This window comes from Stegodyphus dumicola, chromosome 7 (genome assembly GCF_044657685.1).
Source record: "Stegodyphus dumicola isolate Sdum_Otavi_A_Nest chromosome 7, ASM4465768v1".
In the NCBI taxonomy this organism is placed as follows: Eukaryota; Metazoa; Arthropoda; class Arachnida; order Araneae; family Eresidae; genus Stegodyphus; species Stegodyphus dumicola.
Genome location: NC_140774.1, coordinates 179,958,229 through 179,979,269, shown reverse-complemented (window position 1 = coordinate 179,979,269; position 21,041 = coordinate 179,958,229). Strand labels below are relative to the sequence as shown.

Genomic DNA, 21,041 nt, shown 5'->3' with positions numbered 1-21,041 from the left:
AACATCCTAATAAACTGTGTTTACTTGATAATGTGTGTAACACTTTATTTGAAACACGTCCATCCTGTGTGCCTACCTTTCCTTTAAGAGTTCGCCTTGTTATTGAGGAACTTTCTCTCTCTGATACGTGCCCCCAAGCAGTGCAGAATTTTGAACTTGGGAAAATGCACGGATTCAGCTTCTTGATGTTTTCAACCATCACGTGAAGGGAAGCACTAACGACATAGTTTGTAGACAACTCTTTGCTGAGCACAGGCATGAATATAACAGTTATATACAGATGGATCCACGTCAAATGTTCATGTTGGGATGGCATTTGTAATTGAAGATCACATAGAGGGCAGATGCTTGCACCAAGCATTTTCAGTCCTAACATCTGAACTAACTGCAATATATTATGGTCTTTATGGTCTTTTGTACATCTCAAAGCTCTGCCACAAAAAGTTCATAGTTTATACAGACTCGTATAGTGTTCTTAAATCGTTGGAAGCTTTTCCCAACACTCAGAATCCTGTGGTAGTGGATGCTCTCAAGATTCATATAAATTAACGATTCGAGAATATAAAATCCTGTACTGCTGGATTCCCGGGCATGCGGGAATAAAGGGAAACGAGCTTGCAGATATTGCAGTAAAATCTGCTGTTGACATGATCATTTAAAATACCAATTTAAAAACTACTATAAATAGTTTAGGTTTGGGATATAATTGGTTATTTTTCAAGAAAAACTGGTAAACCTAGAATTAGATCGTTAAGCCTATTCTTTATTTATAACATACAAGTGCATTAACTAAGGCGTCAATAAATTTGTTTTGTTAAAAGTTACACCACCAAATGATATCATCAAGAAAATCACTAGTCAAGAAAATTGTTAATCATATCACAAACACAAAACAGTCGCGAATATATTCTAAACTACAGAGCAAGCACTTACTCACTCGATTGGCATGGCGGGCTCTTGCAGGGCCGCATGACTACAGGCCTTTGTTGGTCACGGCAGGCATTGCCAGCTGGCCGTGTGCTCCCATACCAGACGCACTGAAGAATTCGGCTCTGGAAACCATGTCGGTTGCAGCTGGCGGTGCACTGGGCATAAGACAGCAGGCTTTTCAGAACAAAGAAACATACCGTTGCAATGGTACAATCACAACCAAACACAACGCTGGATGCTAATCCTATATATAATATATTTTTAACCCCTTTTTTCCCCATGCGAGCTTTAAATAACGATTTTTTATGCATTTGTTACAAGCAGCCGTGGTACTAGTTTCGATTTAATTAATAAAGCTAAGAAATAAAAAGGATTGTAAAACAAAAATTAAAAAGCAAATGGATGGATTGCCACTATTTTTCAACTAAGCTACATAGCATGCGAAAGTGAAGGAAACAAATCTGCACATAAATGCAGAAAGCTTTGATTTCTTTTCCCTTTGTTTAAATAATTAGGAATTTTAGTTCAAATAACTCAATTTAATTAAAAAAATTCAAATTACTTATTTAATTTCAATCACTACAAATAATTTTGCTTCAAGCATATAAGTAATTTGCGTTTAAATATGGCAGAATTATAGCATGAGTGAGAATTCAGTTTTTAGCTTTTAGAGAAAGAAAAAATTATTAACAACTGATTAGCCCAAAGGTGCCTTAGCCCAGAAGGTCTATTAATCTCAAAAAGTCATTCTGCGTTGGATCACTAAACGCGTATGATCACTTTTCAAATTGTTGTCACCCAATATTATCGCCTTGTATTATATTTAAAGAAATTAAATAATGAAGACCTACATGCATATATCCATGTTTCTCGCACCGTTTAAAAACAACGGTACCTAGAGTCATCAAATATTGAATGACGTAATCCTTGTAACATATGCACCCCTCTGATACACAGGTGCTTAATGAGAAGAACTTCCTGTTTTGTTCAAAGACTAATCATCAGTCAGAACTTTGAGAATAGGTGTTGCGGAAATTACCTGGTGCGGTTTCCGGACATAAGGGAATTAGTAATTACGCCATTCCAGGTACTTTCGATAACTTTTAACAAAACGCTTTTTGTGTGAGTTTTTTATGTAGTGAAAGACTCGGAAGAAGACGCAGTCCAGCGGCCATTGTGTGAATTATGACTGTAATGGTTGAATATGTTAATTAATAGTAATTAAGAAATTCTTACTAAGTTTTCTAAATAAATATTTAAAAGACAACTGTTCTTTTCTTTTACCCAACACTTGGTGTTCAGACGTTACATCCTCCCGAACATTGGCACCTCGAAGCCTGAATTTTGAATTTGGTTTATTTTATATTTCACATTTTGTAAAACTTTAAATGAATTTTTGATTAAAAATCTCCACGATTTCAAAGCGAGCAATATTCTACAGAATAAAACATTTTTATCTCGAATACGCTAGTCTGTCTATTGAAAATTCTAAAGATATGCTGTTTTGAAATATTTTTAGCCCAAATGCTCTGGAACGGCTCTTAACCCTTTGCGGCACAGTGTGTCTGGTGTGGACACACCTAAACATTTCCTTCTCTACGCACAGAAAAATTGAATGAAAAAGGATTTATAAGTTACTATAGGTTACTCTGAACGTTCTTTATTTATAGTAGATGGCAGCTCAATACAAACCAGTCCATATATTTTAGCCATGTTTAGTTTTTTAAGGCCCTCATTTTTCTAAGAAATCTTCCTAATTTTTTTAGGGTATAAAAGGAATTGTTTGAAAAGAAATGTCTATTTTATTTTTTGGCTGTTTCCTTATTCTGTATTAGTTTTAAATTTTTACCTTGAAATCTTGCCTAAAATCAAACGGCGAACCTTAGGTGTGCCCAGACCGGGCTCACCGATAATCTAGGACAACTGAGAGTCTGTATTCTTTGTTTCTCCGCATCTCATCGGTCAGTTCATTACAACAATGCTCGTTTCAGCACTCTTTTCGAAGCTCTATTCAATCAGTGTGCCACTTTGGGCACACCCACAGAATTAAAACGATAACTGCTATCTTCACAAAATTTTACTTTAAGGTAGGCAGTCTAATTTTACTACGCCTAATTAGACTGCCTACCTTTTTTTTTTAAATCAAAACTCCGACTTTAAAAGGTAGCGTGCCGATAAGGGTTAAAACGTGAATGTGTGTGTAAATGAAAAAAACGTCCCTTTTGACGTAGTGTAAAATCTAAAAGCTTTCAGATTCCATTTTTTCAATTTATATATATATATATATATATATATATATATATATATTTTTTTTTTTTTTTACATTTAAGACGGTTAACTAAGACGACAAAAATTATTCTCTTGTTAACTATCTTTAGTTGATTAAAATTATTATCACTCAGTAACACTTTCTTATATGAAATTTCCTTATTTATCTAGATGATTAATGATTTTTTTTTTTTAAAACCGCAGGTACTTGCCGATTAAGCATTTGTAGTTCGTCGGGCTTTTCTCATTTTCAGCAGCAGTCCATGATAAGCTAACCAGTGGGACAGTTAATACGCAGAGAGAGAAAACACATAATGCGGAATATTTATTTAATTGATTACAAAGAATTACGCTGTTATGTTACGCAAAAGTCCTCAGTTACTTCACTGTGATGCAGATCTTGGAAGTAATCTAGCTTAAGTTATTATAGCAAGCATATATGATGGCTATCTAATTAAGGAGAGGTGCATTTGTAAAATATTTTTGGCAGTGATGTAGGATGCGATCTACTGCTTTTAACTAGTTATTTATTTCTGAGATGGCGCTTCTAAAACGTTATTCTTAAATATGAAAATAAAGATGAATAATTTTTAATTCCATCTAATTTAAGTTTATTTTATTTTTACAAAATAAAAACAGAAGTGATCTTTAATAGGGCCATTTTTGTGAGTTATTCAGTCACACAAATTGCGAACACCGCGCAGTATGGCCAAATTATGACCGTCAAATTTCTTTTCAGATTTTACAGTGCTTCTGCGAGATAATGTGAAACATTTCTGTTGTGAATGTTTAACTTCAGTACCTCCCAGCATGGTTTAATAGTTTGAGCATTAGTACCGTCTACAGGAGTGACTAAGATTTTTTGGTTATTTACGGTTCGATGATCGTATTCTAGCCGGCCCAGGCCAAACATAAAACTATCTATTTAAAATAACTAACTAAAAGCGGTAGATCGCATACTTCACCGTTACCAAATATTTTTTGAGGAAAGCTGACTCCTAAGCAAAAACAGCAAAATTTATTAATGCTATGCATAAGCAAAAAACACCAAAATCCATGCAAATAGCCACTATAAAACAAATTCTAGAAGGAACTACCAGTATTCCACAAATGTAGCCGTTCTACCATCACTGTTCATCTTACAAACGGAAAAAGTTAACCCACAGTGAGAAAATAAATTCTCAGTACTCATTTACCTTGTACCAATATATATTTCAGTCCTTAAAGTAAGAATTTTAAATATTTATTAAATACCACTTCCCCCCCCCAAATTAAAAAGAATATTGCATACCAGTAAAAAAAAAGAATTCAACTGTTATTATCGGCCAAAACGAAAAACCTTGGCAGTAATATAGAAATTTCAGCAAATCCTTACATCAAAGATGCCACCTTGGGACTAAAACCTCATAAATTTTGTTTCAAAGAACTTTTAATTTGATGGTGATGAATAACCACGTTAAACGTGGCTGTTTAAGTAAGTTGTTCTAGTCTTAACATTTCATGGCATGGAATCCCACAAGCTGTGTGGCAAAAGAGGATATCGTGATTTGCATATTACTGAAAGAGCAACAGGCAGACGATCATTCTGCATGCATCCAGGGATTGCAACTCGCCCCCTTTTCGTCTCGAACTTTACTAGCTTCATTAAAGGGTTACATAATTTACGGAAAGTATTCCTACGCTCAAGTATAAATGCGCTGAATATTAAGTGTTGAAAATAATCTCTCTTTGAAGACAGATAATAAACAAGGTTTTAAAAATGGGAGGAGGAATTTTCACCTGCATGAGCTCTTTGTTAAATGCTACATTTAACTTCGTTCTATGGGTCGATTGCATAGCATGAAAAACTATAAATCCCAAGATCGTTTACTAAGAATTCAAGTATGCAAAATTCAGAGATATGGGATAGAAGCAAGCAATGGAAAATGGGATAGAAGCAAGCAAACTTAAATTTTACAATTGGGCAAAATTCAGGCTTATGTTGATACTGATTATTCAAAAAATGTTCTATGCATAAAGAATTGCGCAGTTTCAAAGAGGAAAAACATTTTACCGGAAAAAAGTTAGATGAGACATATATAAATAAAAGAAAGTAATAGTTGTAGCGCCATCTATAGAAGGAAATATGAAATAAAGTAGTTTACTCATAAGATATGATCTTTAGAAAATCAGGAATGAAATAAGTAACCAAAGCTGATAAATTCTGAAGGATAGGGAAATCTGCAAGTGAAAAAAAAAGCCGGTACTTTCTGATTATTCGCAGACTATCGAAATGGAGTAGAATTACCGTACTTTCGAGTACACAAGCGATAAAAGCCAACCTACGCATGTGTGTACCACACACGTGTTTGAATATATGTGGATTTGCATGTTATACATTTAATTGTTATTTCGCTGAATAATTCTACCGCTCTAAAAATGTAAATAATATCGCTCTTACAGATTTTCCCTTTCTCATAAAATTTCTATTTCCTTTTAAAATACTTTTGGTATTATGATTAGAATAGTATCTTTAAGTTCTAAAATTTGTTCAATGAAAACTTAAGTAGTAGTGTGTGTGAAGGGAAAATAATGCGAGGGCAAAACGTGACATGCAAAACATCGTGGGAGAAAAGAAAGCAAGGAGAAAACACCGAAGTTCTAACACATTACGGTAGAAAATAAAGTGGTGCAAAAATATGGCAGTTTTAAAATATCGTCGCATTTTATTAAAAATCCAAGAAAGAAACTTATGCATTAAAAATCTGGAAATAAATAAACAATTAATGGGTATTGTGCCAACTGGCGATCTACCGAATTTTGTTAGTTAGTTAATTTCTTTAATAACAGATGGCGCCACCTCTTTTCAGACTATTTCGTTTGTAAAAGCAATGTTGCTTTTTCACATGCAATTTTTTTGTTGAATTTGCGAAGGGATTTTAAAATGTTGCCTTCGAATGTTAGTTATCAATTTGCTCTTAAATAAATTTCACATTTACATTACTTTGCAAGAGCTTTTAAAATTATGTCTTCGAATCATTGTTATCAATTTACTCTCAAATGGCATTTAGGGGAGTCACTTTCAGCTATATTAATATCGAGTAATTAATTCATTGAAATACTTAAACCAGCTAATCTAATTTTAAAAAAATTCCCTAGCTTTCATTCTGAACGTGCGAGAAAAATGGCGGACAACCAAAATGTGTAAAATCAACAATTTTAGTGGCTCCGCCAATCTATCCGTGAAGTAACTACAGAGTTAAATAAGCAGATCGCCTACTGGGAGAATACTAAATAATGCTACGTACGTTAACGTAAATTTAAACTTATGTATCCAAATATTTTAAACATTTTCTTATTAAAATCTATTGATACGTCAATATAATAGATATTAATTAAAAAAATACTGTAGCCTTTCAGATTTTAACGGGTCGCCCAAAAGGGTATATTAAGGTTTTTCACGCTCTCGCTAAGCTACAAGTCTACAAGTATGCTCAGACTCCTACTAAACCCCTTTTTTTTGTCTTTGTAGCTTTATTATTAAGCACTGTTTTCTTTGCACTTACGCCCCGAGCAGTTCAACAATAAAATCACAAATTTCTTAAAAGCTGCTTAGCAGCATATGTGTAGAATTCCAAAGTGATATATATACAGGGTGTTCGGGATAAATTTGACATATTTATAATTGATTATATTTTTCCGTAGGTTGGAGGTATTGAGACACACTACTCGTCATTTAAAAGTTTGGACCCTTTTTCAATCATATACAAGATGTCAGAAAGGATGGATGACTGGAACCCACCTGAATCATGGAAAAGAATAACTTGGATCATGATGATTCGTGCTGGCCATCAAAATAAGGATATTATGACTGCTGCCCAATGCCCCGAACATAGTAAAAACAATCAGGCATGAACTAGACACTTGCAATGGTCGTCACTACGAGGATGTAGCAAGAAGAAAGATCCCTAGCAGACGATCTGATTGCGTTCGTACAGCAGAATTCCTCGCAAATCTGCAGGAACAGGTGATCAAGAACTCTGGCATTGGAATTCGGGCTTTGTCATGTGAAATGAACGTTGCAGCCTCTACTATGAAGCTTGCACTCAATGAAGACCTTCGCTACTACTCATACAAGCGCCGCAAAGGTCAACTTCTCACAGAAAAGGCCCGTGAAAAACATTTGATAAACGCGAAGAAACTTCTAAGCAAAGTGAAACATCCTGCGAAATTACAAACAATCTGGTTCGTTTCCGATGAGAAAAACTTTTGCCAGGATCAAAAACACAACACGCAGAATAACAGATGGCTTGCATATAGTACAAAGGACATTCTCATGCAATGCAGCCTAAATTTCCCCAAACTGTGATGGTTTTCGGATGTGTATCTTCTGAAGGCGATGTGATGCCTCCGCATTTTTTCCAAGAGGGGTTAAAATCAGATGGCTACGTGGAGTTGCTAAACACTGTAGTCAAGCCCTGGATAACAAGGGTAGCCAAAGGTAAGCCAGGCCGTATGTATGGCAGCAGGATTCGGCCCCTTACCACACTTCTGGGAAAAGTCAAAAATGGCTGTATAAAAATTTCTACGACTTCACCAGTCCAAATATTTGGCCTCCAACCTCCCCAGACCTTAACCCCATGGATTATTTTGTATGGGGCGCAGTTGAAAAAGACACCAATCGCACTTCCAGTAATACAAAAGCCCAGTTAATGGATAAAATTAAAACAGTTTTTGAGGCCCTTCCCAGGGAGACTGTAGCATCAGCTTGTTCGAGGTTTCGAAGCAGGATTGAAGCTGTGATCCATGCTAATGGTGGTTATTTTGAGTGAATCTTGTTAATAGTATTGTAATTTACTCTGCTTGTAAATTTTTTTGGCAATTTATTAAATTTAATAGATACACAAAGCGGATTTTCTTTTTCCTTACGAAACTGTCAAATTTATCCCGAACACCCTGTATATTTTTATACATTTTTACATTTTATATTTTTTCAGTCTTTTCTCAGTTATCACATCAATACTCAGTTTTAGTAAGATCCCTAACATTTTTTTTTTCTATGTTTCTATTTTTATCTGTTAAAAGTTACTTATTAAATACCCGTTCTTCACACTTCCGCCACATGAAATTCAATTCAACAGCAAAATCACAAAATACTAAAAAATAGTGTATCTTTAGAATTCCCGATACAGGATTAAAGATTGCCTCATATGCTTTTAAATTTGTTATATTACTTCTTTAAAAACTGCCCGCGCCTAAAATAGTTATCATAAATATGAAAAAGTAGTTAATGATTTCATAAAAATGTTTAATATTTCGAATTAGATATCGCATGAATTTAATACATGTTTATTTAAATCAAACACATTAAAAAGTAGAAAAAAGTATTCTCAAGAACTGTTTTTATTGCTTTTAATTTCCTCCTAGTTTATTATTCAGTAATCTTCCAGAATGAATTTGTAAGTACCTTATTTGTATGTGGAGTCAGATTAAATTTGTAAGCGGCACAAGCTGGCGCGTGCAAGCTAAAAGTATTTTATTTCCGGCAGCGACAACACATTGTTTCCATAAAGCAGAGTTTGTAGATACCTATCTCGCATTTTGCCGAATGGCAACAGTCTGGAAATAAAAATGTTTTATTTCAAACAGTTTTATCACTGTCCACTTTCAAATTGTTGATTCATAAAAGTTTTACAAAATATGACATAAAAAATAATAATTCGAAATTCAAAATTCGAGCTTCCAGGTGCACATGTTCGGATGGAGGACTACGTTATTCAAAATTTGATTGCTCTAGTTACATGTCGTTTCCCACAATGAGAGATACATACACGAAGATTCTTAATTATTTAACTTCTTTAAAAATAATACAGGGCGATAATATTCGGTGTGGCAGTAATTTGAAAAGCGATACAGTGCATGTAAGTGTTTTGACACAAAATACCGTTTCGGGACTAGTGGGCTCTTTTGGGCTAATAACTAATAGTTAACCCCATAAGTTTTTAACATTTTATTAAGCGCTATAAGTAGCATTAATTTTTACTAACTTTCATATTCTTAATGTTTTTTTTTTTTTTTTTTTTTTTTTTTAATTTTCTTCTTGCTTTTTCTTTAAACATTTATCAGCTAATATAAAAAATGTGAAATACAAAGTAAAAATATCACTTATTTCTTGTGATCACAAATCATTATGCAAAAATTCACTTAAGATTTTTGTAGTCAGAAAACGCATATCGACGACGATTATTTTTTATCAAGATAAAATTGTACCAGAATGCTTCAAAACTGGCCAAGTTTTTGCACCGCATTATTTTCTTCCTCGATGTTTAAGAACTGGGATGTTTTCTCCTAGCTTTGGTTTTTCTCACGATGTTTGCATTATTTTTGCCGCTATGTTTTCACCGGAGACCCAAATGTTAACAACTGCCCCTTTTTCAGCAATTTATAAAATCGCAAATGATTTTGGCAACTCTTCGAAGATAATCAGAAAGTACCAAAAATGCTTCTTTAATATGTGTGAATGAGATTTTCTTGAAGCATTCTATATTCAACAAAACCTGTCAAAGATTTTAATCCCGAATTAGCGATTTTAATTCTAACCCTAGTTCCTAAAACTAATTAATTATGCTCAATTTAAATTTATCTTGATAATCTAAATTTATTTAACTATGTTTTACCTTATTATTTTGATTTTTGACTTTTTTTTATTACGTTTAATATATAAAACTACAACAGTTGTTCTCTTCATTGTTATTTGTTAACACTTTAAATCTGGCATTATCGTTTTCGCTATGCGAAGAAAATCGTCTTCTGTCAGAACTCTCTCTCTATATATATATGAGTAGTAATTTCTACAAATAGGGTCTTTTTAGCAGACTGATAGCACAACAATCTTTGACTTGATTTTTCTTTCTTTGTTTCTTTCTGCATGTAATCAGTTTACACAGAATCAGTTTGAATTTTCCGTTAGCAACTTTTGCCTAGGAAAGACACAAATTTATGTCTTGTGTATTTGCCCAAATTTATTTATGTGCTAGGCCTGAATCTGACAAATTCTGATTTAAGTTACCCTCACCTTTTTTCTTATTTGCTTATCTTTATTTCATTTACTATTTAAAAGTCTCATTTGATGCAAATTTTTGCAGAATATTTTTGCTCTTTGACTTAAATAAACCGATTACAAACTTCCCTCATATGCAGAAGGGCTTTTGATTGACATTGACACTGACTTAGTCAATGTTAGTCAGCATATTAAATTATGCTTAATCAAAATAAAGCAAAGTTTTTTTTTGGACAATGAAAAATTAAATCAAAACAAAGCAAAATTTGTTTGGACAATGAAAAATTAATCTAACAATTACAAATTGCTTTAAAAATAGATTTTAATGATCTAGCTTATCTTTCAATTGAAAATTCAGATACAAACCACTTGACCCAAATCTGTATCTAAAATTCACAACTTATTTTAAATTTCTTAATCTTTGGAACTACATGCTTACCATTAAGCATGCTTCAAAATAGCATCAAGCGATGTGAGGCAAATTAAGTGAAAACAGGTGGAGGTATACATAAAAGGAAACTATGATAAAACAGGATGAAAACAAAAATGGGGAGACATGCAATTTAGCTCATAAAACAACAGAAACATATTCTCAACACGAAATAGTGAGTAAACATACATTCTGAAAACATTAACATGATAAATATAATTGAAACTATGAAACAATATATTAGACAAATTATATTATCAGTCACTATAGCATTTTTAACAGATTTTATGAATATATTTCTACATAAATAAAGTACAAAAATCAATTAAATTTTGCACAAAATGTATTGAAAAACACAACAGCATTTATTTTCCACAAAGCAGGGAAATGAAATGAAATAAATTTGTAATGAAAAACATAAAGATAAAAAATTGAGAAACATTTAATTAATAAATATTATTAATGCTGCTCAAAATGCTGCAAAATTAATTAATCAAGAAAGAGGTATAACATATTGAATTAATATAAACCAAAAGTGATTAAATATCTAAGAGAAAGGCATTAATTAAAAACAATCGAAGGAAAAACTTGAAAACAAAACTGAGATAAGAGAAAATTGATACAAAATTTAACACAATAATCATTAGATATTACATAAAAGATAATAACTGATAATTTTTTAGTGTCAAAGAGTAGGCAAAATAACTAATGAAAAATATATATTTATACGTTAACAAAAAATGAGAAATTAAGCAATATACACATAATCATTTTCAGAGTTATATACCATGATTTATTTTTAATTACTTTTCTAGATATACATATATGCTACCAGCAAAGTGTGAAAAGAATTCTGTAGAATACCCAAGCATTTTATAGTGCGCTTGTTGTTTTTAGGCAAAGTATGAAATATGAGAATTGTTATCTTCTTTACCTAAGCATACTATAGAATGACAAATGCTCTTACAAAATGCTTTAGGCAATTGCCATGACAAATGCTTTAGGCAAAGTATGAAAAAAGGGTCATGATAAGGCTATTATTTAAAAGACGTTTATTCTTCAAAACTGCAAATGTTAATTTGAAAAAAATAATGTCTAAGGTATTTTCTCTTTCCTTCCAGCATGCCTTCGTGGTGTAACGCTAGCACACTCGGCGCGTATTAGAAAGGTCCAGATGGAGCCCTAGGGAGGGTATTGCACATTTTTCATATGTCCTGTTTCAAAATAACCTAATGACTCTACAGTAGCGCCCGAACTAAAAGGTAGTGGACAATAATTCGTCACGATCAGGATTTGGCGACTGAGTTCCCTAATCCGCAGTCCCCCTTTAAAAGGGGGAGTATATAAGGTATTTTTTTCTTTCTTTCCAGCATGCCTTCGTGGTGTAACGGTAGCACCATCAATTATTCGAGGCGTATAGGTTCGAGTCCCGGCGAGTGCGTTGTTCACTTTTCTTATCTCCTGCTTCAAAATAACCTAATAATTCTACAAATAAAAGAATGCTATTAAAAATTATTCATAATACTAAATATAAGTATATAGTAAATATATACTATATTCAGTAATATATACTATATATATATATAGTAAATATATACTATATTCAGTAATATATACTATATATATATATATAGTAAATATATACTATATTCATAATACTAATATAAAATAATATAAGAAACAAAATGCTTTTCTTGTTAAAGAAAACAAAATTTTAATACAAAAAATAAGAAAATTAACGTATTTGTTGAAACATGGCAGACTTGAATTATATTTTGAATTTACTTCATTACTTATTAATTTACACAAAGACATTTCATATTTCAGCACTTTGTTTTACACACAGCTTGACAACATTTTGAATTCAGTTCATTACTTCTTTTACACACAGACATTTCATATTTCGACACTTTGTTTTAAACAAATACTTGACGAATCTGTGGCCACTTCCAATGGACTGAGCAACTGCAACTGACCAGAGAGGTATTTGTGGCCATGAATATCTTCATTTCTAAGAAAGTTCTTAACACATAAAATGAACAATGATCTCGTACGTAGTAGTTTTAAAATTCTTTCAGAAGTTCCAAATAGGTAGATTCTATTCTCTGCCACACTCATTACAACTACTAATATATTGTATAAGGTACCAGAAGTGGGTGCAGCCTGACCCACCTAACCAAACAAGTTGGTCTTATGATCATAACAGGCCACGCCTATTGTGTAAGTTATTTTCTTTCTGCATGCCTTCGTGGTGTTAACAGTAGCGCACTTGGCGTGTATTCGAGAGGTCCAGGTTCGAGTCCTGACGAGGGCATTGCACTTTTTTCATGTCTTCCTGCTTCAGAATAACCTAATGACTCTACAATTGCACGAATTATTATATACCTTCCTTAGGCATTGTATACAATATGGAGATGTGTTTCCTACTTTGCTGGTTTGTCATGCCTACGCAATGTGTGAAATGTTTAATCGTCTCATACATTGCCAGCCAGTTTCAGCATTCGAAAAATGCCTAGGTATTCTGCAGAATACCGGATTTAATATTTTGCTGGTAACATATACATATATACCCAAATAAAGAACATGTATTATGAAATAAGCAAAATTTTCTTTGTTTTAGACTTATGAATGATCTACTTACCTGTACTATTTTTAATGAAATACAATAATTCAGCTCATGAGGAAAATTGCTTATTAAAATGTTTTAATAAAACTAGATTTTTCACTCGTTGTTTTCAAAATTAATAATTAATTCTGCTGAATGACACATTCTTTAAAACTGTGTTCGGCTAATTTATCTTCATAATTCTATTTATCTTCATAGTTATTTTATCTTCATAGTATATTTCACAGAATAATGCTTTAGAAAAGTCAAAATAGAATAATTCTTAATAAAAAATTTTCAATTATTTGAATGTGAGAGACATCGAGTCATTATAATGAATATTAGAATATATCAGGGAAAATATCCGAAATTCTTAAATTTATTTGACAATCGAAGAAAAATCTGACGTTCGCGAAATCTCCGAAAATCCTCTAAATTTCGTAAAATATTTCGGAGAAATTTGCATCGTGATACCTTAATGCCCGATATTAGCAACTTATGTTCTAAAAGTGGTTCCACTTATGGAAAAAAATACTTAGTTTTAAAAAGATAACTTTAAAAAGTCCAATAATTATCGTTGAATTATAAATCACTAGCGTTTTCGTCAAAATTAAATTTTCGCTTTAAATTCTTATTTTTAAGATAATTGCGACTCTAATACACAGAAATATTATCGTAGTTATTTAATAACTTGCATTCATTCCCTCATGCCACTTAATAAAAAGTAGAAGTCGAAGGAGAAAGTAGAAGGAGCTGAAAGGTCATCAATATAGTGATCATTTTTAATAAATCTTTTCAATAGCAGATAAATAACAGACTAATCATGTTATTCACTGGCTAATCATTCAGTAGACTAATCATGTTTCACTAGACTTATCATGTTATAATCATGTTGTTGGCTGGTTATAATACAATGACAACAATGAATAAGAAAGAGAGGCAGCGTCAAATTCCCGATCAGGTGCAATATGGTATCAAAGAGGTATTCAGAACAACAAATCAGAAAATATCCATGCCCATGAAACTATCTACATGTAACAGCAATCAACTATATACTTGAACCATTCCTATATTAAATTTACATGCATTTAAACTTAATTATGTCTAAAGGCTAATGGACAAAAAATCTATGCTAGTATGGAAGCTATAGAAGTAATATTCGTATCTACAGACTGAGTTTGTGCATCTCTTGTACCTTATCGCCAGACATTTATTTCTATGGACTATCGAATTGATTTCAGTCATTGAAATCTTTATTCCCTTACCTAAAATATAAATAAACTCTTGAGATATTATGTAAAATAATAGGTACTTCGTAGAGTATTGTAAAGTTTTATACCGGATTTAACATTATGAAGGCCAAAACGCCCCAGGCGGCCTTTCATTCAAACGACTACAAACGCCTGAAACCGTTGAGATTGCGATGTTGTTGTTTTCTTCCCTTCTCCTAAGGTATGCAGTAGCAGGTGCAGTTTCCCCAAATGCATTGTACGAGTTTATGGCAGACAGCTTTATGCAGGCTTCTTTGTTAGGAAGTAAAAAGGATGTCATCTGAAATCGTCACACCTCTTTATGCGTTAATGGACGGGGAGAGAAGGAAACGGACGAAATCGGTAATGGATGGGGACAGACGTTTCGGTATTTTAAGCGTTCAGGTTAGCGAAGACTTCGGTTTGCTAAGAGTTAAAGATATATGAATATGTAGGAAGATTATAAAACATTCTCATCTCGTACTATCAATGTTGCAAGTCAAGATTTTAAACCGCCACTGAACGTATCCAGTTTTTTGAAAAAATTCCACCATTTATACATCGAATTTCAACTTTAAAGTGAAACGCAGCTCATTATGTTTTTAAGCCCATGGTAATATAAATGGGTACAATTTGAATGTCATACAAAAGATTTATACATAAAATCAGATATTGCATTTTTTTAATCAGATAGCACACTTCAATCTTATCTTGAAACAACCTAGACTTCATTTTTTTTTTTAACTTTACGAGTGGAGTAATTTTTGTGAACTTTTAGTCATTTGAATATTATTAAAATATATTTGTGCTTGCTTATATGTGTGCTCTGGCAATAAAAATGATATATTATTTTCACACAAAGGAGATCTATTTCAAGAAACTGATGGGAAAAAATTACTAAAATTTTATGCAAAAAATAAGTTATTTAACAGGTATTCTTACCTCGGACCATTCACCGACTTTCCATACACTTCTGCAGTTACTGTTATAGCATTCTCTTTTCCGCCTCGGTCGCGTCTTCTCGTCGCAAAGAGAAAGCGGAAGGTCTGTCCCGTTGGCCGCACGGCAAAATACGGAGCGCTTTTCGTAAGCTGTGTGCCACTGGAAGCACTGCGATTCCAGACACTGTAAGAAAAATTTGGAAACTCATGTAACGAAAAACAAATTCACACTTTCCCATTACTTACCTCTCCTGGAAAAGATTTGTTGCGTTATTCGAAAAGCTGTCAAATACATTACTGCCAGACGAGAGAGAATGTTAACGAACACCATTTCCAATATGGTCTGCATTTGTACGAATCCCCATCCTGGTCAACACGGTGGATAATTTGTACGGATTAAAAAAGACTTCAGCACATGTATTAAGTTATCTGAAAAGTAGTGATAAATTTTTTCTGTGTTCTCCGAATGTCCTTTACTTACAAAAAAAAAAAAAAAAAAGACCAGTCAATGGCATATTGCCTATTTTGTTTGATAAATTCTTAATTTCTTTTAACAAGCTTCGTAATTCCTCATTCACATAAAAGGGAATGAGCTGGCAGATATCACAGCGAAATGTGCTGTTGAATTGTCCAGTCGCCTCATCCCTTTTGGAGACATCTGTTGTGTTGTGAAAGAAAAGATCCGAAAAAAATGGCAGCAACTTTGGGATGTTCAGCTTCAAAACAAGTTAAGACATGTAAAGCCCAGAATCGAGCATTGTGATTTTGCTGGAAATCGTAAGGAGGAAGTTCTTTTGACTCGCTCAGAATTGGTCACACTAGTGTGACACATAATTACCTTTTAAATGCTGAGAATGAGCCTGTTTGTTTAAATTGTAATGTTTGTTTATCTGTCCGTCATATTTTAATTGAGTGTCCATATTTTAATAGTCTTCGTCAGAAACATTTTAATAGCTGTGACTTACCTCTCGACCGTTTAATCGGAAGAGAGGCTAATTGTAATTTATTTTATTATTTAAAAGAGACTGGCTTTTACTACCTAATTTAATTTGTTTTGAGGATTGTGTCTTGGATTTTAATGTGCGCTTTTACCTTGTTTTTATGAGACTGCATCCTCTGGATTTGGTACATTTGTCCACTTGTTTTTATTTATTGTATTTTAATTTCATAAATTTGGATCATCTCACCTTGTGTTTGGCGCGTCATAATCACTTTTGGTTTTGCGCCAAAAACCCCACTCACTCACTCACCCTCATTCACAAAAGAACCTAGCTTTATCGACGAAAAGCTGAACAAGGTGCTGATTTACGGCCTCATCAGAATTGAATATTATTCAATGAAAAACATTTTGAAAAGGGCGAACCAAGTGAGGGCACAAGTTCAGGTAAGTATGTTACGCGTGACAATACTTTTCATCCAAAAATTCCAACAATTTTTGTCAGTGATAACACTTGGGTGTGGTCTTGTTTCCAGTTTACTACCAACAAGCCAATAAATCATTTTGAATGCGTGCTGCCAACTGGATAGTTTCATGGAATCCATCTTCCAGAAAATACCACAGCTCATTAATCGTACTGGAACTGCATTTCATCCCGATAATGCGAGATCATACACAAAATTTAATCACCTGACAAATTAAAACAGACTGTCGTGGACCTGCCACCCTATTTCTTCGAGCAGACAACACCATAGACAGTAGCGAAATGGCAGATTAAAAGCAAAAGCAGCTGCCATGGGCCTGGAAATTCCAGAGGTACCTCTAACCCAATTCTACTTACTTTTACCTACTTACTGTAGTACTATTTCTGGCTTCAATATTTAAAAAGTACATTTAAAAAGACCTGATTAAGCAATGGTAACATTAATGGAACTTCCGACTCCACAAGGAGACGAACCTTTAAGTTCATTCAACTTCATCACCTGCATATTTTCTATCACCTGGATTATAAAATGCCATGGCTCTTTCATGATCTGTCTTCAGGTATTCGGTCTAAGTCAACAAACCTGTATAACTGTGGCCAAACAGGAGACCCAGACCACTACGTATTCCACTACCAACAAATGATCGAGTCGGCATAAGAAACCAGCGCCAAAAAATTCGTCAGGTTAGACAAAAGGATATAACGCGCAACAAATCAATTCTAAAAAAATTACGCAAAACAAACTGCCCGACTGCTGTTATAAGAGAGTTAACATTTCCCGTTTCCTGAAAAAGCAGCTCGTGACTGGAGGAACTATTACTATGGATACAGATTACTATGGATTCTGCTGACTCTGTATGCTTCAGTATGTTAAATATCAATGTAAAAATTATGCGTATATATGTCAAAATTGTTTATAAAATATCGATATGTAAATCATGTACAGATATTATATGTCAAAATAATGTACCGTTCGAAGAACTATAAGTGCAACATGTGATAAGAAATGTATGAAACAACTATGGTCATGTACACTGCGAAAAAAAAAAAAAAATGGGACAGTTCTACTAGGCCGATTGACAAAATTAAAATTGCGTTTTTGTCTCGAAAGCGCGACTTCGGATATGTATTACATTTATATATAACATTGTCCTGATAGAGATATTTTGACAGAAAATCGGACTTTTTCTGAAATAACATACTAATTTTTTTCCATATTATGCACATTCCATAATATTCCATAATATTTCGATGCTACGACTCAAATTACGCCGAATTACCAAGTTTTGTAAAACTCGCACGAGTAGTTTTTGAAAAATTAGCTCTCAAAATTTCAGCTTCCAAATGTTAATTGAGTTAGGTATATATTTATTATTCTCTCTTTTTATTAATCGTATTTGATTCTTCCTTTCACATTTCGAAATTCAATAAATTCATTCTAAATAAAATTCACACATATTTTATGAGTTACTTTTAAAATTTGTATTTTTAAATAATTTTTATAAATTTTTCAAAAAGAATTTTGTTTTATAATCTATAAAAGTTTTTCCATCATCTTAAAGTAGACGTAGTTCTAAGCATACCTGCAAAAAATTGCAGTTTTTTATTCAAAATTTTCGAAGATATACGTGTATTTATATATTGGCGCGTTTTGAAATTTGGCATATTTGTTGACAGCGATAAAACATCAGATGTGGTTTAAACATTTTGCTAAAATTATTTGGAAGTAGAAACGAGTGACTTACATTCCGCTCATACACAATGTAAAAAGGTAGGAACGAGGTGCCCTTTTTTTCGCTCCAGCATAATGGAAGGGAAAGGAAAATTGGTTGCCATATATTAGGAAACTCGCCAAGTGAATTATTCTTGGCCAAACTGGAAAAATTTCGCCAAGATAAATTTCTGAATTTCTCCGTAAATTTCGCACCAAATTTTACAAAACTTAATATCCAGGCATAATTTGAGTCGTAGAATCGAAATATGAAAAAAAAATGGTATGTAATTTCAGATAAAGTCCGATTTTGTGTCAAAATACCTATGTTAGAACAATGCTATATATAAATCTAATATAAATTCCAAATCGCGCTTTCGAGATATGAAAAACGCAATTTGAATTTTGTCAATTTGCCCAGTAGAACGGGAGATATAGAACTGTCCCTCCCTTTTTTTTTTGCTCAGTATACACGTGTCACCCTTCTTTTACCGTGTAACTTTTCGTTTCTTCGGCGAAGCAATTCTTTTTCCTTAAATATGCGCAATATCTGTCGTAAATTTGCTACGCGAGCTGTGTTCGTTGGCGCGCATTGTAATGCATAACTGTAATGCGAGCCGACTTCATTGATAACCATAAAAAGTTAGGTCGGTGTGACTTCAAACCCGGTTTTTCTAGAAGACATTAGGTCGGATGTCATCGTTAAGAGTGTCGATTGGAGTATATCTTTGATCCCTGCAGAGAAGAAAGCACAAAAGCCTAATCACTTGTTCTGACTAAAAGGCATTATACAGAACCATGCTCGTAGGAAAACTTATTAACAAAATCTTACTGAAAGCGTCGACACCGTACATTAGGAAGGTAAGAACAAAGTTAGGGAAGACAAAAAAAACGTTGCACACTTCATGTCCACATTGCAAGCTGTACAGACATCATCGTCAAAGAACACCTAGCTGGCAAAGTCTTGAAGCTTTTTTCAAATTCTCCTGATCTTTTGCCTGATGTCGATATATTTTAAAACTTTCATTAAAGATATTATTTAGTTTTTCCTCAAATAAAACACATCTTAAAAGGTTGTCATTTTGAAGATGTCCTTCTGTTCGAAACACGGTGACAAAAGAATTAAACAGCATTACTAAATAGAACTTTACATAAATTCTTCTAGGACCCCTAAGAATTGCTAATAAAGGGCTTAGCTCCGTAAGAGCATTATTCTTAATGTGTTTCTATAATGAATTTGCAAGTGTTATCTAAATACATATTTTTCATTGTAAAGTTATTGGATTTTTCCATGCAGTAATTATGAAAAATATGGAATGCCCTCGCCGGGATTCGAATTCCGAACCTCCCGATTGTTAGCCGGACGTCCTTCCAATTACACCATGAAGGCATACGGTAAAAAGGAAAAAAATACATTACAGTATTAATTCTCATAAATTTTCTGAGATATTATAATTCCTTAGTAACCATATTAAAATATAATGCTGCGACTCCACAGGGACCACAAAGTAAATCTTTTTAAATATCTTAACAAACATCTTAAGAATTCATAACTAATAGGGGACGCGATAAATTAAAATTTTATAACACTGAAATAGAGGCAAACTCGCTAAGTTCCGCCTTCTTGGCACGCCTTCGTGGTGTGGTGGTCTGCACGCTGGGCGCGTATTCCAGAGGTCCGTGGTTCGATTCCCGGCGAAAGGGTTGCTAATTTTTCATTTCTCCTGCTTCCAAAAAATACCTAATGTCTCTACATATTAACCTTTATTGATACGGATCGACCCAAACCACATTTTGCGAATATTCTGGAAATCAGCGAGGAGTGGGGACATAAATCCAAAGACGAAATAGCGGCATGGAATTAAATCCAGAGATTAAGGCTACCATAATAGCCTCCATTTCTTAACGCATTCGCACTTCTGTGGTAAATACTTTTACGAGATACTTTATGATCTCTGTCTCGGAGGCAGATTTTGATTGAGATGTTGCAGAACTTAATAATGATCTATGAGATTATCGGATAATTAGCTTGTTGAAAGAATCAGGGGTGGATGAGGTTCGTCTGACTGGTGCGTTCAACTTGCAAAAAAAAAAAAAAAAAAAAAAGTACCAGCATCTTTTCGCAAAATAGCCGTTTTTCGCAAAGACGCATGGACGATCTAACCTAAACAACAGAGGTACCTGGTACACTTAATTCAGTTTATGTCATTAAAGCTGCAACCTCCATCACGACACCAGGAAGCTTACAGGAGGTTCTTATCTTCGCGAACACTCGCCGACTTGATAAAAGTGTCAGCATTTTTATGACAAGGTATCCTTATGAAATCGAGAGTGAGGCTGGACATGAAAATTTATGCTACGGAGTAAGCAATGAGGTCCAGTAGTGATGAATTCGAGACAAGTAACGAGACACGGTTAAGACGATGAGTTTCGTACTTTTGCCTTT

At 33.5% G+C, this 21,041-nt stretch overlaps 1 protein-coding gene across 5 annotated transcripts in view; it reads right to left on the bottom strand.

The window, feature by feature from the left end:
* Nucleotides 1–21,041, bottom strand: part of LOC118187711 (protein madd-4-like) — a 557,221-nt gene that overhangs the window by 8,903 nt on the left and 527,277 nt on the right. For 2 of the 5 annotated variants that reach the window (XM_085821131.1, XM_085821130.1), the window contains exons 21-22: nt 15,465–15,647; nt 938–1,085 (exon numbers count right to left, since the gene is read on the bottom strand). In XM_085821131.1, the coding sequence (XP_085677257.1) occupies nt 938–1,085; nt 15,465–15,647 (331 nt within the window). Of the gene's footprint in view, nt 1–933; nt 1,105–15,464; nt 15,648–21,041 lie in introns of all 5 variants that reach the window. The other 3 variants (XR_015042253.1, XR_015042254.1, XM_085821132.1) reach the window with 3 other exon arrangements.